The following is a 25,103-nucleotide window of genomic DNA, read 5'->3' on the forward strand; positions in this document are numbered from 1 at the left end:
CGATGCGTGCAAAGTAATTTTATATGGAACTGCAAGCAGACCTCTATGGGTGGATGCTGTAAAGTTGGCTTGTGAATTCACAGATCAGTCCAGTGGGCACTTGGAGACCACCTTCTTCCACGGACGGGTAGTGGGATGATTTTAAAAATATATACCAAAGATAATAACAATGCATTCAATGAATTGTTTTCTGCATTGATTCAGAAAGTTCCATGCATGAATCTTCCTACAGCTCACACAAATCCACAAAAATGACATTACACTACATGCGCTAACAGTTATACCTGGCTCCAGCAGGTGTAAAGTTTAATCTATTCTCAGCCACCAGACTGTCAGGTGTGCTGGGTACCAGAATAATCAACAAACACAATTTTTTTTTACGCTATCTACAAATGTGTGTGTGCTGGGTATCAGAATAATCAAGAAACAATTTTCTTTTTAACGCTATCTACAAATATTGAGCCCATAAAGACCAGTCACACATTCACACCATCACTGAGTGGGAACTGAACTCACATTACCTGCACCAGGTTAGGCAAATTATCACTCCACCATCAATGACTCTTACGTGCTAAATGATACGTAATATTGCCGATAAAATATTACACAGTCCCATTAACAGCTTTAAGTTTCAGCCAAGAGAGAAATCCGGTCCCTGTAACTTAATAACATAAGCATTTCTGGCAGCAGACATAACGGTGATGGCAGTGTCTCCGTATCATATCGCGTTGCCATTTTCACTGTGTGTAGCCACATGACTTACAGTCTGTCCATCGACCTCAGGCCTTCCCATCAATGTGTCATAGCGTACATGGCATTAAAGCACCAACTGCGTGTTGACTGAGCTCCCCTAAAGCCAGTGACGCATGTTCCCTTCTTTTGGCACACGTCCCAGCGTAACAACTGGGGCCATATTTGGTCCGTCAGTGCCATGTGTTTGTTCTCCTCACAGCACAGTGGCTGATGTCACTCATAAGCCCGCATCCTACTTCCCGCCTCCTGGCATCGCTGTGGGCCTGCCAGGCTTAGCAGGTCTGCACTAATGAAGTCAAATTAATGTAATGGTTGTCGATGCTGCTTGTGTTAGTGCTGCTGTTCTGACTGCCACTTCAGTTCTCACAGAGAAGAGTTGAAGACGCTCGGGCTGACAAGCATACAGTATTTGTTTTGGTTACGCAGATGTCCCCCTGGATGATGCTGACTTGATCCTCAGTGACCATAAAAAATTAAAAGGGGTCAAGTTTGGCAGTGATGTTTGGGGGGGAGCCCAGATTTTTTTCCTCTAATTATAGCAACTGGTGACTCAAAAGGGAAAATAATTGGCAAGCGGAAATTAAGTAGTGACAGCAATCATTTCCTATATATATATGTGTGTGTGTGTGTGTGTGTGTGTGTTTGAAAAAAAAAATCATTCATTCATTCAAATCAAGTGGGCGGAGCTTGCTTTGATTAACACTGGAGAGTTGGCTTAACGCTAAATAAATCAACTCCAACATAACTCCAACAATGACCTCCATTTAAATCAGCCAGTGTTAAAAATACCCTTTGGGGGTTGAAATCAACTGAAAAATTTAACACTAATATGTCAACAACAGTTTTTGCTGTGAATGTCTTAGATTCTCAAAACACACAAAGCACTTCAGACTGAAAATGAACATATATTTTAAACTATCTGGCAAGTTTCACATATCATTCTTGAGAAAAAAAAGACAAACCTGAAAATGTAATACATCCCCAATAATTTAACAAGGTTATACATACAATTATTACAATATCAGTCAGGACTTTTTAAATTACATTATTGGTTAAATTATTACATTATTTGGTTTTATAACATTTTTGATCGAGTTAAGTACAAATGTTATTATATTTTCAGGAAATTATTACATGTTTGGGTGTTACAAGCTATTACATTACTGTACTATCTTCCACCAACGATTTTGAATGATAATGTGTATAATCAACTAAAAAGTGTCAATTTGACAAAATTATTTTTCCTAAGCTAGAAAAGGCGCTCAAAATACTTGATGAGGATTTTTACCTAACAAGTGAATCATCTAAAAACATTTACAGTAATTGATGAGAATGTTTATCAACATTTTATATAGTTTACCATTTCCGTTGTTTTTATACTCACATTGTGATGATGATGTGATGAAAAAGCATCACATAGGGTACATGTAAGTTTTTCTCACTAGGCACTGTGTGCCATATGGTGAGTGGGGACTGAGCAAGATTGCATGACTTGGATTAACTTGAACCAAGTAATTGATTCGGCTTGCTTGAAATTTGGTGGCGACTTGACTAACTTGATTTTTTTCCCCGTCCACTGTAATTTTGGACTTGCTTTAAAGTTGAAGGTTACGACTTGAGACTTGCTTGCGACATATGTGACTGACTCCCACCTCTGCTCCCAAGTAACTTGATCATACTTAAGGCGACATATTTTGGCTTCTCTAATCTTCCAAGCCATGTACCTTATCCGCTGGCTAGTACAGAGATCAAAGCAGCATGGTTTTACGCAAAAAGGAATGCAGTGAATGAAGATTTGGGCTTAATTGAAGGCAGCTGCTCCTCAGCGTGGTCTCTCAGTTTCTCAGATTTCCACTTTTCATAGACGTTCACCCACACAATATTCCCTCCAGAGTCCAAGCGACGCTAGGGCTTGCATGATTTTCAGTCTGGCAGACGTCTCTGAAGCAAACCAATCTGTGACTGTATGCGCTCTGCTACTAATTGACTCTGCACATGCAAACATCAGCTGACAGTTTAGAAATCTATTTGCTATTTACCACATTCCAACGTTGACGGCACACTGACAAGATAATCATCTGTCATCTATTGGTCAATGCAGAATTGTACTCTTGTGATTTAATGTCGCTTATTTAAACGTCAAACATGAATGTAAGCAAACATACACAATCGTATAGTGCATCTCATAGGAAAGTGCATTGCAGAATGAAAGGCTATGTTTGATTGGCGTTTATTTTTACTCGTTAAACCAATTAGAGAAGCTAATATGGTTAGAAGACGGAGTGTGCCTCAAGTACTTCTCTTAGTGCAGAGGTACGGCGGCTACGTAAATGCCCATACTATCTTCTTCAAGGTTGTTGCTCTGCCATCACTTGCTCCTAACAAATAGCTCAAGCCTTGCAACTTGGCTCTGTTGTACACTTCTCAACAACAGCACAGCCTTGAGTATGGATGGGTTACAGGTGAAAAAAAAATAATCAGATTTTTGTTTACAGGCTGAAGATACAGACAAAGCCCTAAAAGCTAGCAATGGCACATTGTGTGTCAGTTTGCCTCATAAACAGTCTACACAGCGTCACTTACAGAGCTCTTTGCTCACTGGCTTCTTTGTCTAAGAAGGAAATTTAGTCACTCCGAATATTCATTTAAAGACCGCAGTGGATCCATTCAATGCCAAAATGAGATGTGATGTTTTTTCAAGGAAATTTGAACCCAACTGATGACAGGAACTTCTATATTTAGCCACAACTCCATATGCTGTTTGTTGTGAAGGAAAACCAAGCCCTCCTGTATTTAGAGCGCCGTTCAGCCAAGTCAAGTTGGGATAAGCCACGATGCGCCAGCTCTTAACACACACAGTCTTGCATTTCCAGCCAGAAAAAAATGTGCAAGTCATTACAGTCCAACCATGTTTATTGAATAAAACCCCACTTAAGCGTGATGTTTATGCACGGTCAGAAACACTCAAATCTTACATCCCTGCACACACAACCATTTGTGTCTTTTTCTACTTGACACAGAACATCTGCACCCAATATTGAATCCGCTTTACTTGTATTACTCAAGTGGAAAAATGTATATAGTGTTGTAATTCAAATACACTACTTAAAAAGTAAGAACATAGTCTCATGTCACTTCAGGACAGTTTAGCTGCTTGTGTAACTGCACTCACACTATTCCACTGTTGCGTAACTTTCGACTTCACAAATAAGTTAAAACTGGATCATGGAAAATGTAGCACATTTGAAGGTTTAATGAGTTTGATGCCTAAATTGCCAGCAATAATTCAAATTACATTCATAGAGTTTTGTAAAATGTTTAAACAAACAACTAGGTACATTTGGTTTTGCATTACCATGATGACCGGCAGTGTGGCCACAGTTACTTTACTTTGTTCAGGTCTGGAGATTGTGCTGGCCATGACAAGGTCTTGATCTGGTGGTCCTAGACTATGTGGCATTCAGCATTGTCCTGCTAGATAAACCAATCCTCAGAGATGGCGAACATTGCCAGAGCAGAAGGCAGCAATCTTTCTTCCAGGACAACCTAAAGACGACTCTGCCTATTTCTAGCCTCGCTGAATCCTCCCCAGATCATCACGGAGCCTCCATTTAGAAATTTGGTGGTGGATTGGATGGACATCTACGTTTATCAAAATGTGGATGAAGGACCGCCAGATCAAGACTTTGTCATTGTAAGTCCAATCTCCAAACCTGAACCCCGATGAAAATCTCTCAAATATGGTCAAAAGGAAGATGGTCACAAGCAAGCAAATCATCTCATCTATTAAGAAAGCAAAACATGTCCTGTTGAATGGGGACAGTCTCTCAGCAAAAAATCTAACTTGAAGACTGCATACTGCCATGCCATCTAGATTGACTCGCTTCCGTCTCAGCCCCGGAAGCAAGCACACACACAATACCACTGGTTGTGAACAGCGATGGGAATTCCAGGTCCACAAAGCAAAAACCTTGCCACAGGTTGTCTTTAGCCACAGTTGCTTCTACTCAAACAAGCTTGATTAGCTGCTGGTTTTAACTTTCTGGACCAGGATTTACATCTCTGGTTGTGAAATTTTTTTTTCCATCATAATTTCAGAGACAAATCTCTCTGTTCACTGTATCCATACACTGCTCATGGCAGATGCACAACCAGGCTATTAGAACCCAGTGGTCCTCACTACAGGCATACTTCAGAACTGGTGCCCGTTTCGTACATTCTAGTGAAGAACATCTTGACAACACCTGATGCAAATAATTATTCCTGACCAAAGCTTTAGTTGAAGAGTAACCAAACTCCTGAATAAAGTCCCTGGGTGCTAATATTATCTTAATCAGAGATTATATTACCCTTTGGGGGGGAAATCTTAAATCTTTCATGCAGTAACTTATCTCCCTTGTTTTCCCCTTTAAGTTAACCAATGTGAATGAAAGATGGACTAAGAAAAAAAGACCGAAGGGTAAGGGAGCCACATAGTCCACATCAAGCGGAGTAAAAAAAATGACATCTCCATATTAAGGCCTTGTGTTGCCGGTGTCAGTTCTAATTTCTCAGAGCCTGCGGGGAGCTGAATGCAACCAGGCAGCTCGGGTCTCATCTCGTTCCTCCTCCATTTTGAATCAGGGCCGGCAAATCCCAAGCTGCGGGGAAAGGAATATTACTGGCAAATTGGTTTTAGATTAAAGGAGGTGGTGAGGCATTCTGCTTTCTCAGCTCTTTCCCAGGTGAACTTAATCTAATTTCATTAAAGAGATGAGGACGGATGATCACTTGTGTCGAAACAGTAAGCCGGTCCATTTGCCCATCCGTATAAAGGCTGTCAGAGTTTGACAGCGACCTGGTGTGGGGCCTGCTTGATGTACAGTCGAAGACTCGGAGAATGATTTGCATCCTTTAAAGTGGCAAAGGTTGGTGATTCTAGAGATAAATGCTGGAGTGAGAGAGGATGGCAAAGTGGGCTCTAATGGAGATATGATGACACTTCAATAGAGTGAATGAACAAATTGAGAAAAGATGAATCTCGCTGTTTCTGTTTCTGGCTCTTCAATGAGAGAAAATGTCCATCTACGTTTGGAGTGTCTCAGCTTTATCTGAAGTTAAGATTGGCTGGTTTAGTGGTTCAGTGTGAAGGAGGGGAGCTTTTGTAGCAGTTTAACATCTCTGTTTCAACTGTTTGGGGCACAGATAAACCATGTGTGGAAAAAAACCACTAGTACCCAATATTATTTCATGCCACTAATTTTCTTTCTTCTTGTCTGAGGTCATTTTGGGATAGGTTGACCAATGACATATACATGTACTATATCAATATGATGCAGTAAGTTAAGTAACAGCATTAGCAAATATCAGCAGCTTGCTATACACCACAGTCAGTCCAGGCAATGAAAATGGATCAATCACCCATATTATAACATTGACAATTTAGTAAAACGTATGACTGAATGAATGGAGCTCCACTAGCAGATTCCTAGCCGACTTTGCTATGGGGCAACATTTCAATGGTTTATTCAAATATAGTGTAACTAAATACACTCAGTGGCACACCTGGAAGCAACAGTCTCATGAAGTTAACGTGTGAAAACCTGTGTGGTCAGGTGGCTTTGTTTTCAATGGGATGATATGGTTAGAATCTGGCAGCTGTCTTGACAAAATGCAGCAGAAAATGATCACAACTGGTTTAGCTTGAGTACTAACAATTACAGATGAGAGGCTTTGTCTTACAGTGAGCGGAATCAATTGCTTCACTCTTCAATCACCCTTTTTCCACGTGAAATGATAGCTGGTCTCAGTAATGTCACCCGTGCCCTACATTTCACAGCGATTTTCTGTGAATGGGTCATGTTTACCGTTGTATATATTGTGTATATATTGTGCTGTAGTAATGAAATGAAAAGGACATTACTGCTTTAACCTTTACCCAGATGTTTCATTTTCTTTTACACAGTAAACCTCCAGTGCCCTCTTAATATTATTTTATAAAACCCAAACAGCCACACTGTAGCCAACGAGTCATAGCTTTATTGATTCATGTATTCACATCACTCTCATGACTTAATGAGCTACTTTAGCATTCTGGCTATTAAAGACAAGTAATCACTGTTCTAATCTTATGGCACTTACTAAAACAACTACACTGTATTAAGATATTCCACCAGCACAAGTAAAAGCTAGTGATGGGCTCAGTCACAACTCAATCAGCACAAAAAGATTTCTGCTGTCTCTGGCATCAACCTTAAAAAAAAAAAAAAGTGATAAAATGGCGATTACATTTTCAAAACTACATCAATAAAGATTAAATAATAATAATAATAATAATAACATAAAATCAATAAATGAATAATAATAATAAACAAAATATCGATTTAAACGTGTTACACTGATACTGATGACACTAGGAGCGCCATAAACTTTTTGTTAGAATTGTAAAACAAAGATGTCTATTATGTAAGATAATTTTATCCATCCATCCATTTTCTTAACCGCTTGTCCTCACAGGGTCGCGGGGGGCGCTGGAGCCTATCCCAGCTGGCATCGGGCAGTAGGCGGGCTACACCCTGAACTGGTTGCCAGTCAATCGCAGGGCACACAGAGACGATCAACCATCCACACTCACAATCACACCTATGGACAATTTGTAGTGTTCAATTAACCTGCCATGCATGTCTTTAGAATGTGGGAGGAAACCGGAGTACCCGGAGAAAACCCACGCAAGCACGGGGAGAACATGCAAACTCCACCCAGTAAGGCCGAAGCCCGGACTCGATACCACGTCCTCAAGTTTCATGAAAATATGTTCACAGACATTCCAACAAAGATTAGAATTGGTATTTTTTTTTAAATGTGGACGTCAATATCTTTTTCCTTTCACTGAAAATAATATCGGCTCCAAATATCGGTTATTGGCCTCCTTGGCTGCGAAATATCAGTATCAACCCTGAAAAAACATATACAGTAGTCTATTTATAGTCTTGTTTTGATTAAACACAAAAGATTATCAGTCTGCTTTCATGGAGGACTCTAAGAAATCAGTGAATGTTTACTTTTGAGAGGCTGAAATCAGAAGATTTTTACAGTTTTAAACCAATTTAAACAATCAATTATCAATTGATGATTGATCGATTTATTTTGACACCTATAGAGCACACAATTGGGTGCTTGCATGTGGTAATTTGAATGCTATATGCAAGGGTACTAAAAACAAAACATTCAGCGCCTCCCCCTTGCCTTCCATTTCTCGTTCACCCCCTGCAGCGATGCCAGGGAGGTGCATGATGACTGACAGGCTTGTGACGTGACTCACTTGCATCAACTTGCTTGCGGCCTTGCTCCTTTCTCGCTTCAATAAAGAGATAAAAGAATATTGACGTGCCGGGCTACACTTAATGTAAATTGGGCGTGCTATCTATGTATTATTTATAGGGAACTCTGTAGACAGTTCTACAGAACTGGGAGCTAAGCTTAGAGGAGATTAGGCATGCTATCTCGTTCATTTACCAGGGAGTAATTGCTAAATTGTAAAGGAATTAGAACGTAGTGAGGTTCCCTAAAGGCATTGCATCTCGTAAAGCAGGTGGCTGCCACCAACCAACCGTTACCCCTTCTGTGCTAAACAAATACATCCAGGCTTGAGTGACTGACTACATCTGTCAAACGGCAAATGGTTAAGAGTTGATGATGTAATAGCTTAACATTTGATTGGGTATTTGCATAACCCGCTTAAGTTTCTCCAGCTACCTGAAGATATGGATTACTGCACAGATGAGCAAATCAGACTATATCATATAATTCAAAGACAACATATTGTATTAAGAAATACAAGCTATTCTTTACTTCCTTAGTTATTTAGGTATGCATGACCCTAAAAAAACAATAAATTCCACATGCTTATCTCAAAAACAGCCCTGCATTTTCCACACCACTTTCTTGAATCTTGTAACTTTATCAGAAATGGTAAGACTGACAGAATGTTTTTTTCACCCAAACCTTTCCTTTCTACACTTCCAAATTACTTTTGCCTGGTGCATAAACACAGGAAAAGCAGCCTTACCTTGTTGTCAATGTCACTCTCACTGTCACACTATAAGACAAAAGAAGCAGACAGAGGAAATATAAGGAATTATTCATTAGGCTCCCCATGCAGCTCATAATCAATGCTGATGTTATTTTTGTGCACAACCTCTCATTCACTGACAGCTTTCAGAACAAACAACACAGGATGAACGGAGAAAGGAAACGTGTTGTAGTCTCTGAGAGGTTTTTGTGTTTTAAAAGCAAGACAGACACGGAACAGTTCCGATGTTTCTGCCACAAATTCAATGTTGTACACATACAAAAGATAAAAAGAGTGAATCATTCTACACAGTGCGTTCTTTTATAAAGAGCCAGTTCAATGACTTCACATTCAATGGCTGCTTGTCATTTAGCTTTTTAACTGTGCTTTTAAATTGGACAATAGTATCTCAAGGACACAGGGCTTTGACTGTCTGCGTCCTTAGAACCTATTAAGTGTGGTATTTACCAATCCACCTTGTGACAAATACCAGTCTTTAAGTTGCATTCACGTCTCTAAAACGCTAAAGGAACTTAATAACAAGGCTGCTTTCAAAAATATGCCTTGTCTGGCATGTTCACAGGACAAATTGTCCTCTATTTAGCCAGGAATTGAAAGGCTGGTATGACTGAGGTCTTCAGGTCGTCAGCCCTGAGATGTCCGCAGAAATAAATCTTTATCAACAGTAAGAAAAGTTGTTAAATTCAGAAATAAGAAAAACATTTTAGACTGAATCTGAAAGAAAGTATTAAGTGAAGGCTGCCATAGACTAACAATACAGTAACATTGTCAAGTTTGATCTATTTAAATAATACGTACTGACGTCCATTTCTCACATTTGCCACTGATGGATTTTTGACAATAACTCTGAGAGGCTTTAAAACAAGTATATGCAAGAAACTTGCACAAAGAGGAATGGTTAAGCTGAAGGTTTGTCACAATGGAGATCACATCAGGCTACATAAGAAAAAGCACAATTTGAGTGAATAGAAGAGAGCAAAAGGAGCTTGGGCTGAATAATTGATTGCTTTTTGGTAGAAATTGCGATCAAGCCAACGCGATCGACAACATTATTTTTTTTGCAGTGCTCCTAACTAACTCAGAATATGTTGTATCAACCAAACATTTCACACATAAACACTCTCTCCAAAAGCTGCACTTGCTAGCTCGCGTGGATCAGCTAAACATTAGCCTTCCACGGTGCAGATCCTCTCCTCGAAGTAACTACTCCTCGCCGCCTCCGTGACGGCAAATTTGCAACACTTCTATTAAGCATCGTTATTACTAAACGCGAACAATGTGTAGCCTAAGCATGCAACACGGAGCAAGGGAGAATGGAAGAGGCCAATGCTAATCGCTAAGCTAATGTTGCGTTGCCAAACACCAGAAAAAGTGCTTCACTGTACAATACACTTTTCACAGAAGTCTGGCTGGAACCGCATTCAAGCGGAGAACAACTAGCTAAATCAATTTAACTTTGCTAAGGGACTATATGTTATATATTTGTTAAATTTATTTCATTACATAGAAGAAAAATTTACATGAACATTATGTTTCCATGAAAATTAAAAAATTTGAATGAAAAGAAACAGAGAGAAGAAAAAATCAGATTGTGTCTGCCTAACAGGAAATATTTGCTTTTCACTTTTAAATAACTTCATACTTCCATAATAGTTTTTACAATTTATATCATGATAGGTACCATTACTCTGACGAGATTAAGTTTATACCTGCAGCGCTCAGGCCCCAGTCTTCATTTGAAAGAAAAACAATTTACCGGTACATATAATCTATGTTGTATTTATGTACAATGAACAAAACATTTTGGCTTAAAAACTGTCATGGTCTGTGTTTTGGTTTTGTTTATGGGTCATGTTTTCCTTGTGTGTCTCCCTTTGTCGATGTCTCGTCAAGTTTTATCATGTCCTCCTGTGCTTGTTATGCCGGTCCCTGGTGTTACCCAATCGGCTCACCAAGCCACGTGTGTCTTGTCCAGGTGTCTCTCGTTGTCTCGTGACTATGTGTATTTAGTTCCCTGCTTTCTTTCAGTCCTTGTCGCTGTCACACCCATGCCATGTCCCGTTGTCATAATTTCCTCGCTCAGCCGTGGTCCTGTTTGGTTTATTGCTTTGACTTGTGTTTTTGGATATTGTTGATTTTGTTATTTTCGCCAAGTACCTTGTTTGCCTTTTTCTTAATTAAATCGCCTTTTTGACTGCATCCTTGCCTGGCTGCTTGTGCTCCCTGCATTTGGTTCCTCCACCAAACTCTACCCTCCTGACAAAAACAACCAAATATGTTTTACATAAAGTATATAGTACAAATTTATGTCTACAACTTGAAAAAGCTCACACAGCCTCTTAAGTGTCCTTATTTAATTAGATTAATAGCGTTCAATATTTCTAATGATATAGTGTAAATTTCTGCCATATTGTTAATGTACAAAGTGAATATTACCCTGAAGCTTGATTTTGGAAACAAAAAAAAAATTGAATTCAAAATCAAAATTTCTGTCTAATTAAATCAGAATTCAATATTTCCTAAAATTGTTCAGCTCTAAAAGGGCTCCTGTGAAAAATAAAATAAAATCAGTCCGTCAATGAAGTCCCTTTGGCAACATATTTAAGTGGACCCTCTTTATTTTGTTTCACTTGCTTGAAGAGTTGGGATGTGGAGGAGGGAGCTGGGTCAATGGAGGCACAGCAACCTTTTGTTGCCCGTGTGGTGGGTCCAAATGTATAATTAAGTAACAAGAGTAATCAGTGCAAGGGCTCAGTGGCCAAGATCTCTCAAAAGTGGAGTGGCGAAGCAGGGAGCCTCTATGCCTTGTGAGGCTTTCAATTCTGCAAAGACGATGAATGCAGCTTGTATGTAAAATGACACTGTTTAAAACCAGAGGTGGGAATTTTACAAATAGTCCGTCTGTCAGTCATGTTATGTTATGTTAACCACACTTGCATGGGCATTCCGTCTCGTCATTCGTCAATAAAACGGGCATCCATCAGTGACGGCCTGAGAGGTACATTGGTACTTGACCCAGTAGGTGTCAATTACGCTAATGGACAAAACCCCATTTTCGTCAGTGCTAAACCCGTCTTTAAAAAAAAAAAAAGTTTCTCAACATTAGTTGTTTGTAAGCAAAACGGACGTCCGACAGACAGTACGTCCATCCCGACAGACTGCCCAGTTCAGAAATTACTCGTATTACTTAGCGATATGTTGATATACATGAACTGAGCAAATCTTGGTGAAACTAATAAAGTGTGTAGCATCCCAGAACATAAACAAGATTACAAAATTGCAGACCCAACATCTTAGAGACTACAGGAACATTAACTGCCGTAAAAAAGCGTCACCACATAATGCAAGATCATCTGTAATACTGTGCAGGCAAGTAATTTACATGCTTAGGTGGGTGCAGCTGTTTTTAGTACACCAAGAAAGTCAGAGAAAATGTTATGCTGTTGGAAAAAAAATCCTGTTTTGAGCGGGTTATTTTTTATTTGATGTACAAGTTCTGAGTATAGTTTTGTATGCTGATTGCAGAGGTTCCTGTGCGATAAAAAACCTTTTAAAAAAATGATTTAAAATCCTTATATCAGAGCTTTGCCATTTGCGAAAAAGACCTTTACCAAAGAGCATCAAGAAAATCAATGGCCTCAGGCCTCTCCTCAATCGATTCTCCATTCGGAAAACAGATTGTGGGCAAATACAAGTAATTCCTACACAACTTGTTAAGAGGGAATGCCAAATTTAAATCACCATCCATTAGTTCCCAGGTGTTTACTCTTAGTCTATTAAGCACCACATTCAAAAATAATGTTCCTGACTATGTTTCCTACTGAGTGCTAATAATATAATGTAATGACATGATGCAACTTCCATTGCACATCTAACTTCTACCACTGTTGAACCCTCAGTGATGGATGTAAAAACGTGTACACTACGGGAGAGCCTAAAATAAACTACAAATAAAGGTTGATCCAAGCAGGGGTTCGAGAAGAAGTGTAGAGGGGAAACACAACAATGATAAGAATGGGCAAGGATGTTGCTGTAGAGATGAAGGGATGATTGGGTGGAAGTAGTGTTTGAGTAGTTTTATCATTGCTTTGTGCAATTGCCTTGTCGAGCTATTTGCTATGGCTGAGAGCAATAGAATAAGCTCCAAACACATTCAATTGGCCCCTGCTTAAGTGAGAGATTGGAAGAAAGGGCATCATTTTGTACTTTCTACCATATACATGCATAAACACATCCATGAACAATGTCATGGTTGTGGTAGACTTCGGCCCTCTACCGTAGGTGGCTCAATAATCGGTGTGACGGGTTCAATGTCACAGTATACAAATTCATAACTATACAGTATAATATACATCCTGTATATGTTGGGACTGGATTCGGTGGATGCTTCCTTGTTCACTCTGATTCACTGTCTCCTCAGCCAGCACATCAGACAGATGTATTTGACATTTACACAACTTTCAACACTTCACAGACAAGATATTTATTACATCAGGACCCCGGCTACAATCATTTCTTGACCGAGGCAGGGCCTCGAAGGTGACCTGGAATCTCATCTCTGAAATTAACGGTGGAGAAATAGGTAATGGTATTGGGCTGAATATCTTGATCTTCTTGAACATTTTCTCTGCCAGATTCTGATAGACGTGTACAGCAAAGACAATAAGCGTTGCGCTTCCCTGAACACATTAAAGCGACCGGTTCAAATTAATCGCACTGTTCCACTTGTCATACTCTGAGGAAAGTCAGGCATGAGTTGTGCCAAGGGGACAGAGAGAAACGTCGGGATAAACAACAATTTCCTAATAGGGGCACCAAAAACTGTCTGCCTGAATACTGATTGCAACACTTGCGACACAAAATCAAAAACAACCAGAACCGTCACTGTTAGTTCTTTCATAAAGACATGAGTGTATTATTTGTCCGATGAAGAAAGCTTGACAGTGTAAAGACTGCAGTTTTCAACAGATTGTGTTAAATTCACAAAGACAAGTTAAAATTGTCTTCATTAAATGTGAATTAAGTGTTTCCTTGTTTCCAGCTGTGTTGCATTCATAGCACTCCAAAAAATTATTCAGGCCAGAGAGTGAATGCTACAAATGGGAAAGATGATATCTCTGACTGAACACTGACTGACACCAAATGTCTCACTGATCCCTGGGGTCTTTAGAATATGGGGAAAAGCCAACACCTAATTGATTGATTTTTCGATTTGCTTGTGGAAAGACAGGTGTAAAGTTGATTGCTCACGCAAAAGATGTGGAAACTTATCTACTTATGAGAGCACCCAGTATTACTATTATGGCTGAAGTTTATTTTGTGCATTTTGGAAGGAATTTATCAAAAATGAGACAAACTGCAAAGTCAGATTTTGCATGTTTAAAGACTGTACCTGAAAGGAAAATGCAAACCAGTGTGCGAGGTGTTGCCAGCGCAACGCAGGCAAAATGAGAAGGGACAGGTAGCTATTTTCTGCTCTTATAAATATTTTTGAAACCTAAAAACAAACACAACCAAAAATCATCGTGACATATCGTCTTCAGTATTGCAAATTTGGAGCTTCTGAAAGTCACAAAAAGTAGTCATGTACCTAACAAAACCTTTTTCAGCTCTGTATTTCTGTGCCTCTGGGTCAATTCAATGCAATGAAAATTGGTGATGGCCTCTCCCAGGACAAATTTTCTGGGTGTATTGTCCCAAAGCTACATAGAATGAACATATACTTGTTTATCACATCGCTGCACAGTTGGGACGAAAATGAACTAAAACTTGGGTTTTGTGCTGGTTTTCCCAAAATAATTGAATCAATCCATCTCTTTTGTTTAACTAATAACTTCTTTGATGACCTTTTCCACTATCACTTCCAATTCCATCACTCCATTCACTTTATTTTGTGCTTGCAGTGCTCTCTCAAATGTTCCATAGTAAAAACCAGCAGATCTGCAAAAAACTATTTTAAATACAGCAGTCTCCACCACTTGTACAGCTGTTGCCAACAGTCTGTAATCTGTTGAGTGAGTGAACAAGCAATTTAGAGTCTGCTGTTTGAGATTTTAGCAAAAGATCACAATCTTGGTAGATCATGCGGATCCAACTCACCCACCAACAGCACACGCAATGTATTAGAGCAAACATGCAATTTACTGCCCGCTATTTGGGATCTTAGTAAATTAGGCCCAATGTCAACTCATTGAAAAAAATGGGTTCACAGCAGAAGACATATGTCCAGGTCCATAAATAACAGTATTCCTGTTTGTAAGGGAGAGCATCCTAACAAACCCAGACCTCCTACGGTGAGTGCAAACAGATAATGGTCCATTTAGAGAAAGGGTTCGGTTTTGGGAGAACAACAATTTCCTGCAGCAATTTCCCACCTGTGGATACATGGACGCAGACCACAGAGCTGTGGCCACTCTACTTGGGTCTAAAGACACCCACTGGCAAGTCTGAAAATTCAGGAAAGGTCTCTTTGGTCCAAGTGAGAGAGGATGTTTAAGCAAAGAGTAAATCAATAGGCAACTTGAGTCGGATGAAATAGAAAATGAACCTATACGATCCAACGTGAGCTCAGGACACAAAGAGTGGCACTTAATAAAAAGCTGAATAACTATAACGATCAATTCGGGGGTGTGCACAGGTCACAAAGGATGTGTCTCATGTTATTAAAAAAAGAAATGAATTGAATCATGTTGAACATTGACTCATTGATAACTAAGTGTACAATGTGACTTGTTAAGACACTCTTGACCTCATTGATAGACTCCATGGCAAGTAGAGTGGATACCGTGGCAGTGAGACTAGCAGCTCCTAGATTGGAAAATATTGATGCCAGTGAAGTTCTAAACTCCAGAGGCAATGAGGGATAGAAAATAAGTTATTTTTCATATAAATGTTATCGACCTTAGACTTTGGCTCTGCAAACAGAGTGATTGGCTTCAAGACAGGACATGTTTAGAAAAATGCCTTTTGCATTATGCAGATGCACGTGGGCCTCTGATTTGGAGCTGACAAATTTAAGGGAAGTATGAGTGGGTACCAAGTAAATGAAGCCAGTTGGGGACAGATATAGTCTTGACCTGGGGCCAAACAAACCAAACTTTAACAATACCCAGAGTCCCTGTAAACGGCTCTGAGACCTGGCAGCACTCTGCTCGACATCAATGCAAAATATGTGGCCAGAAGGTAGGAGAGTACAGATGGATTGACAAGAATAGTGGCAGAAGTAAACGAGTTCCTTTACTTACCTACCTTCTCTTACTTTCTTAAGTAAAGGACTGTCTTTTCATTTCAAGATGAAATCCCTGAGCACTCACTGCAATGTGGAATGACAACACAGGCTGGGCTGCTGGTGCGATCCTTGGAGGAGTTTGACGAGAGAATAACAGACCGTAATGGCAGATGTATAAGGGAAGAGGGAGAATTTTTTCGCTCGGAGATAGAGAAGAAACCGGCCAGAAACTTGAAGGCACAGGGAATTCGGAAAAGTAATATGAATATAGCTGAGGAACAAGAATGTGGATCGAGGGAAAAGAATACAAGCGGCAAGAAAAAGAAAACTGTGATTTATGTGTTTTGTTTCTTCACAAAAAAACTCCTTTTAGCTTTTCCTTGTCTTTTCTGGCTGTATAGCTGCAGCTCTGTCCCTTTCAGAGGTGAACGCTCTCACAGATGCAAATGCACTAGCCTTAACAGCTCCCACTGTTTTGACATGGCCCCAGGCCTTGTGCTCCAGCCAGGCACTGGGCATTGGAAATTTAAGTCGGGCATAGGAGAAATTAGGCGAGGAGGCAAGGAAATGGGATGTTGACTTGAACTGGCCCTGGGGGCATCTGAGAGAGTGTCCCTGTGCAGCTTCGCTGGATGCCTGACAGTTTGATGGAGTGAGTCGAGGCTACCCTGCGGCCCAAGCTGCCGTCTACGGCTCAGATGTAGCCCAGCGAGAAACATATTGAGCCTCCGGGCATCGCTCTGTACTGCGACTGCCCTCATCGCTCTTTCTCACTCTCTGTGCTGCTTCAACTGTCTCTCTCTTTCTCACTGATTCTGCGATTCCAATATAGACATAGATGTAAGCTCACGATTAAAACAACATTTTCACCAACCAGTACTTTTTTGTTAAGCTAATGTAACTTTTCAACTCTATAACATAATATGGTTTGCGTTTCTACCATGGGGTGAGGATACTGTAATTTGGGTGTTAGTAGTTGTAAGCTACATAAGTACTGTAGTAGTGTTACATAATACCAAAATTAAAGTGCAATCTGCCAATAATTTTAGTAAAGATGAGGGTGACAAAGTACAGTTTTTAAACCATAAACAAAATTGGACTTTGAACACTACAATTTGTGTATATTCTTCCCCACAAATGGGCAACTGATTCAAATGATTTAATTTACTGTGTAAGGTGCATGATATGTATTTAATACGATTTTTTTTTCCCATACGATTTTTGTTGTCACATGAAAATGACGATTCTCTGTCAAAAAAATATGTAAGCCCTCGCTCTCATAACTGTGTTTTGAGTTGGGTACACAGCAGTGGAGAGCGGTCATAATAAGCTATTAATGCGGTGCATGCCCAAGCCCTTCAATAAAATCATTGAAAATATTTATCTGTCAGTGTCCTCTATTATACAATACATTAGTTCTACTGCTTTGGTCTTAAATTCCTGTGTAATTTCTCCTGTTTTTCTTGCGGAGAGGTGGAAAGCCGACAGCTTGTTTCATGCATGCGCAATGAGAAATCAAGTTGTGTTAGTTCCAAGAGGTTGTTTCTTTGCGTGCGCCTTTTGAATGGCAAAAAAGCTTTCAGTAAAGCAGCACTAACAACGTGCATGCGCATAATTGGCTACCTTGGCTTGTTCTCCGATAAACAGTCAGTGGTTGAGAAGAGGGCCGGGAAACGCTAGATTTTTTTACCCAGGATGGGAACCATGGCCGGCGGGGTAAATTTGTGAAAATCCTCGGCGTTCTGGAGGTCTTTGGGCGGCTGTATCTCCCAAACCCTAGGTCCTATTGGGGACATACGGGCGTCCCCGAAGTCCTTTCCAACGGTGTATGGCCCGTTGGCGTCCATGGCCTTGTGTCCCAGAGATAGAGGGTCGGCAAATGGCAGATTTCATGCACGAGGAGGCTCCAGCATTCTCAGCCGTGCTCCGGTTTTTCATGGGATAGGCAAATTCTCTCATACACACTAAATATACTTAGAGTAAAATTTACTCTGAATATTTTACTCTCTTCCAAGTGTAAATTTTACTGTATTTTGAGTCGTTCCAAATAGACTCAGATTAGAGTTAAATGTACTCTATATAATGTACTGTGTAAGTTGCCATTCAGATGCTATGGTCCGGTATTAGTCACTCTTAATTTTTACTATTTACTCTTATTTTGTCATATAGGTCTTTTTTTTCTGTAATACAGAATTGTACCTTGTCCTAGCGGTAGTAACTGAGTGAGACTTTTGTCAGTACGTTGAGGTTTTCTCAGCACGTCGTGTTTTTTTATCCTTACTCTTCCATGCAAGCTGTTCTTCCATATATTCGAGGTCGCTTCCATACATCCAGCCTTGCTCTCCCCATCTAGGTTTCTCAGTCATGGTTTCTTCGTTCTTCAAGGCCATCAGAATCCAGCCCTGCTCTCTTAAATTACTTTGTATTTTTGTATATAATGACTCTCTGTTTTCCAACTCCCAAGACTTGTCTATGTTTGTGTCCTAATTCCTCACCTCGCATGACAGTATCACTGCAGTTGCCAATATAGTGCTTTAGGTACTAAAGAGTTTTTGTTTGTACCCTTCAAATCAGTAAAAACTAGCTTGACTTGAACCAAAGCTGTTGAAATACATACCTATCTATACATGCACAGATAAATACTGTCTTCTGAACGGACACAAAAGATTAATCAATGTTTCTCACAGATTTGGGGGGGGGGGGGGTGACAGAATGGGAGAGGGGTTGTACGGGAGGTAGGTCTCTAACGTTACATGTGTTATATCTTGTCGCGACACGTTTTTTTCCTTTTTAAATATATTTTTAATAAATTTTCTTGAAAACTTCTTGGGTGGTGGCCAATTTACTTGGGTGGCCTTCCCAAGTATTAACATGGTGTGGGAAATATTGGATCTGTTAGCTTCCTTTTTACTCCCCACCATTTTTTTTCCTTCTTAAAGTTGATGAGCACTACAGATGCTGTGTGCAGAGCTTAGGCCAGAACATGGGGGGGGGGGGGGGGGAGCAAGAGGAGAGGGAGGTGTTGGGAGGCAGAAGGAAGGGGAGTCAGGCTGTTGGCAGTCCACAGTCGTAATGAAAAGAATCTGGCAGTGGCCCACTGTGTGCTGGTCATGAGAAGCTTGTGCCGCCGGGGGGCTCTACTGCTAATTTAAGGGGGCAGCCAAGCGTTTCACGCTAGGCTTGTCATCAGGCCAGAGGGGGCTTCATACTGGGTGACAGCAATTGTGAGGGTGGGTAGATAGTTTGGGGAGTTGGTTTGAGGAAACCGGCAGAAAGGTTCACTTACCAGCACCCCGCCTTGTACCTCCTGCTTGCACTCTGCAATGATCAAACATCATCGTGGGGATGGTAGAGAATTACGAATGGATAACCTGTGGCAATGGTTGGAAGTGGACTCATCTTGCCTTTCTGTCTTTCTGCCTTCTCTACTAAGACTGCTGTGTGTGCTCATCTCTTAAGTTAACATGGAACCACTATTGTGGAGTAATATCATGGTGGGTCAAAATCCTTCAAATTAAATTCTCTAATGTTTTACTGTACTGCATACATATATATATATATATATATATATATATATATATATACATATATATATACATATATATATATATATATATATATACATATATATATACATATATATATACATATATATATATACATATATATATATATATATACATATATATATACATATATATATATACATATATATACATATATATATATATATATATATACATATATATACATATATATATATATATACATATATATACATATATATATATATATACATATATATACATATATATATATATATATATATACATATATATATATATATATATATATATATATATATACATATATATATATATATATATATATATACATATATATATATATACATATATATATATATATATATACATATATATATATATATATATATATATATACATATATATATACATATATATATACATATATATATACATATATATATACATATATATATACATATATATATATATATATATATATATATATATATATATATATATATATATATATATACAGTGGTTTCTCATTACATAGCAGTTTGATTACTGCAGATTCACTCTTTTGCAGATTTTATATTGTGACCATAATTTTAACTAATGTAGGTTTATCTCACTATTTTGGGTGTTTTCTTGCTATTTTTCTTCCAAGTCGGCACAGTCCCAAAATTCTTTTTTTTTTTGGTAGGGGATTACAAAAACTGAGACTGTGAACATTACAGCTCATTGCATCCAACATTCCAATCCCCTCATCGTGGGTGCGTTTGGAAATATGCTCTGTAAACAGTTGCTTTCAGAAGTTAATATGAGCGCAGCAAGTTATTCATGCACGCGGGTAAGGACGATAAAATGGTTATTAACTTGACATTTTTCTTTTTACAGTTGTATCTAAAAAACTGCTTACCTTGTACAACCCTGTGTTGCTTGGTAGCCAAAATGTACAATTCTGGTGGATGGATTCATTAGCCTTTTAGATACTTGTTGTAAAATGTGAAACCAAGTTGCCATGACTACCGTTCTTCTTCATAATTTTCTTCTTATTTGCCGTTTTAAGAAGAATACTTAAAAAGGATTTGTAGTAAATATTAGTCGGCTAAATTAAGGTGTCAGATAACTGAGCTGATTTCAAAAGCAGGGCAAAGTGATCTAAATGACATAACTCACCTTTTGTCAAAATGTAACTAAAATGTTGGTTGTGTTTACCTTGGACCCCCAAACGACAGATCCGGAGTGGATGGATTAAGAAGGCAGCTAGTATACATGAGAGCTAATGAGGATTGCACAACACATTGACCATCAACACTTTATAAACGTTTACGGTGATATGCTTCAATTTGGTGCAAAGACATGCTCACAACGAGCAGGAATCTCTTCCCAGATTGACAATGAGGTACCCGGCCGGGACTGCGACATTCCCCCCCTCCCAAGTCCCACACGGAGGGAGCGAAGGAAAATCTAAAGCCCTTGGTAGCGGCAACCACGTTGATAAGTAAAAAAATAAATACTCTGAACGTGATTTCCGTAACATTTGGCAGTTTAGAATTTTGCCACATAAATGCACATTCACAATTTTATGTTTCAATGTGTTTGAATAGCAAAATGCTAATTTTGACAAAACACACTGCAATTCAAATATGCTTATTTCAATGTTCTATAGAAAAAAAGGAAGAAAAAGGTTATTGTGAGAGATAAAGGCAGTGTTGAAAGGTGGTCGAAGGTAGATGAAGGGAAGATTAACACGCTGTGTGAGGAGTTTGTTGCCTCTGGAACAAGCCTCCACATGACAAAAAGTGGAAATGATATGAAGCAGAGCGAGGAAGACAGAGAGTTCTGTCGAGTGAAGGAGGAGAGAAGCAGCCACATTGCACATCTTCAGGCTGTGAATAATTTAGAGGAGCACTGGGGAGACGAGATGAAGATGAACACAAAACACTGGCAGCGTTTGACCTGGAGCTGGAGCTACATCAGTGCACATCACAGAGTGGAAAGCTTTCTCCGTCTTCCTCCCTCAGTGTGTATCCCTTTTCTTGGGGTTGCTCTTCATCTGCCTTCCTTTGTGGCGGCGAGGAAACAGCTGTATGCTATTCTAGTTTTGTCTCACATTCGATGAAACTCAACAGGATGGTTGATAACTCTCTTTTCCCCTGCTATGGACATGCCAAAATAGTTTGAAGAACTTTTGCGCAAAACAAATCCTGTACATGCATGGCCAGAAAGCAGGAAGCCATGTTGGGTATGGATTCTAATTTCCTCAATCGATTACATTTCGATTCACAAGAGTTCAGTTCGATTAGATTTCGATTTTTTACGATTCAATTCACAGGAGTTCATCTCTGATATCGATTAATTATGGAACATCAATTCTTCTTAAATATCAAGGACATGATAAAAAGTCTACAAATAGTGAAATTGAATAAAGTAAATTTTACAGATGCAGTAATTGGTCAAATGATTTTACACACATTTTTTTAAGAGTTACACAAACATTGGCATCAGCAAAGATGAAATGAAAATATTTTCAAAATTCTAATTCAATAATTGTAAATATAAACGAAAAGGATTCTGAATTGTCTTAAAGTGCAATAGGGCAGGTCTTCCATAAATGTAAGAAAATACTTTTTAATTCATGTCAACAGTAAATTTCAAGAAAACAGTAAAAAAAAAATCCTGTAAAATTCTATTTTCTTAAGAATTTATGGGGAAAAGAATCGATATTCGGCTCGAAAAGGAAAATTGCATCTGTGTGTCAGTAATACAAGCAGAGGTACTATTGAATCACTAATCACTCTGGTTGGAGAGACATTTTATCAACTCTTACGAGAGGGCTTATTTATTAGTGTAATGAACAACTTTAGCACTAGACATGAGATGAGTGTTCAGTTCTCCACATTTCCAAACAGATAAGTGTGCCATTTGGTAGGAAATATTGGAAGAGCAGCTTCATGATCAAAATTAAGCTCCCATCTAAAGAAAAGTTGTAATGAGGAAACAAGGCTTTTTTTCCTCCCTCACCCCTACCTCGCTCCACCATCCTCGAGCCTCCTTTTGCCGCTGTCTCTTGCTCAGTCTGTGTGGCTCATATTATTGGGACGTCCCTTGTTTGTAAATGTGCCAAGTTGTGTGCACCACTGCGGGCTGTCTATTATAAGCAGGCCTTTGGGGGCAGCGTTTCCATATGGTGCCACATATGGTGCTCAGCAGCATCAATTAATGTTGTTATAATAGTGATTTTTATGAGCCATGCTTTCACTGTGTTGCTGTCTTCTCTACTCCTCCGAGTCTTCTTCCAACCACTGCATTCTTCAAGCTGCTATTCTCAACAATTTGGCTCATGAACGGTCACAGTCTAAAAATGCCTAAATCTGAACGCTCTTTCCAGCCTTTCTTTTTATAAGATAAAGGAACGTCACACTTTTCTACTGCTTTGCTCTGCAAAATATTTTAAATTTAACCTAATTAAAATTCAATTTGTCAGATCGGATCATATTTCTAGATTTAACTCATTGGCTCCCAAAAACGTATAAATATGTTATATTTTAAATATTACCATGCTCCCAAAGACGTATTTATACGTTGTTGTTTAAAAACATTTTTTTATGCTAGAGCATACAGAAAGAAGTCTTTGATGCAGCCTCTGAACTGAAGAAAATGGTTGAAGCAATGCTAGTTATGACGAAAACGGCTGACAGGTGGCAGCAGAGTATAAGAGATCAACCAGGGCCTTGTTACAAAAAGCTTTTTGCCCTTCTGTTTTAAACAGATTTGTGAATAATGATGAAACTTAGCTATATTCTAATGCTAATTGCTGCAAAATGGAAACAGATAGAAATATATGTTTCTCATGATGAAAGAAGAGACTCTAATCTTTCTTTTGGCAAATTCCATGTTTTATAGTAATAAAACACAATATTCTGTGGGCTTTGCAAAATCTGTCAAAATCATAAAAAACAGCCGGGAGCAAAAGGGGTTATGTTTCAATGTGTTTGAATAGCAAAATGCAAATGTTTTGAATTCACTTCAGTGAAAATGGCTGGGAGTGAATGAGTTAAAACAGTAATATGTGTTCTCTGCATACTTTGTGTGGTCATAATAGGCCAGAACACGACCCATTAGTGTACACATTAGGCATGCATTCATGCACAAAGAAATCAGTAGGTGATATACGATTCAGAATCAGTGAGTTTTTCCCCTCAGTGCCTTTGGTAGAGGATCTGACAGGAAACTTAGCAAAAAGCTCATCTTAAAAAGCTCCCAGCCACCCCAGACTTGTCAACGACACCACAATTAGAGACCAGATCACTGGCAGTTGGCGGCGAGAAACAGCGAGCAACTCTTTCGTTTGAGGAACACACTCAAAGCAGGGTTTTAAAACGATTTCAAATTTCTAATCACTCTCAGGATAAAAGGCCTTGGTGTGTACGTTTGTCTCCGCACAGGGAGCTTCCCTTGCCATTTCTCTGGCTCTGATTCTGATTGTTTTTTTTTTTGTGTGTTCATTTCTTTTCCAGCAGGCAGGCAAGCTGGCAGGCAGCGCTGTTTGAAGGTGTAGTCAGAAGCGAGTGTGGGCCTGATGCTTTGTAGTAATATTTCCAGCAGCACAATCTCATTACTCTTTGACGTGGGAGATGCATGCAGGGGCGGATTGTCATTTCATGCTGTCAAAAGTTCCGTGAGGGGAACCGGCGATGGGAATAGAACTTCAATGACCTGCATGTTTCTGGCTCATTGAGACTGAATATATTAAGCCAAATAGCACACATACAATGCAATGGACCGGATGCTTGAGAATGCTTGTAAACTTAATGCCCAGTCCCCAAGAGTGAGGAATTTCTATCATCTGGTAACTCAGACAGCGGATCTATTTCATAGGCTCCTAAACCTGTCTGTGTAGATCTTCTGGGCCTAATTAACAAAGATGGGATCAAGTCACACATGTGCAAGTCTCAAGACATAACTTTGAGGTCCCAAGTGATTTTGCTTTGGTCAAGTCACAGAATATCCAAAGTCAAGTCGAGTCATGCGATGTGAAGTTAAGTCAAGAACCAAGTCACGTCACGAGGGGCCGGTAATATGGCCTACAAATGATATAACGATATTTCAAAGAAATTTGCGGTGATGATAGTTTTAACGATATTGGTAATAATTACTGAACAATAGATTTGTGATTGGTGCTTTGGAATAATAGCACTTTTATTGCAGCACTATATTTAAGCCAACTTTTTACCACAGTTGAAATGTAAACCAAGTGTTAATATAGCAACCGTAATGGAATAAAATGGAAATAAAAACAGGCCAGGTCGTGTTTGTTTACCCTGCAAGGTCTAATTGTAGCATAACTGCTTAAAGCACATAAAGCACATTTACTTAGCAAATACAAAGAAAACACAAACCTTCAGATGTCAGTGGCAAATTGCATGAGTCAACAAAGTCCATTATTTTCTCCTGTGTGGTTAATCCTTGTGTTGTAGAGGGGAACAAAATTCACCGT

At 39.2% G+C, this 25,103-nt stretch overlaps 1 protein-coding gene across 7 annotated transcripts in view; it reads right to left on the reverse strand.

Annotated features, from left to right (window-relative positions):
* fbrsl1 (fibrosin-like 1) overlaps window positions 1-25,103 on the reverse strand; it is a 318,527-nt gene that overhangs the window by 85,451 nt on the left and 207,973 nt on the right. For 6 of the 7 annotated variants that reach the window (XM_086075770.1, XM_086075769.1, XM_086075772.1 and 3 more), the window contains exon 6: window positions 8,801-8,830. The exons of the other annotated variant lie outside the window; for it this stretch is intronic. In XM_086075770.1, coding sequence (XP_085931896.1) covers window positions 8,801-8,830 — 30 coding nt within the window. The remainder of the gene's footprint in view (window positions 1-8,800; window positions 8,831-25,103) is intronic. 7 annotated transcript variants of the gene reach the window in all.

Source organism: Leptonotus elevatus, chromosome 5 (assembly GCF_054856555.1).
Source record: "Leptonotus elevatus isolate MCC_2025b chromosome 5, RoL_Lele_1.0, whole genome shotgun sequence".
Lineage (NCBI taxonomy): Eukaryota > Metazoa > Chordata > Actinopteri > Syngnathiformes > Syngnathidae > Leptonotus > Leptonotus elevatus.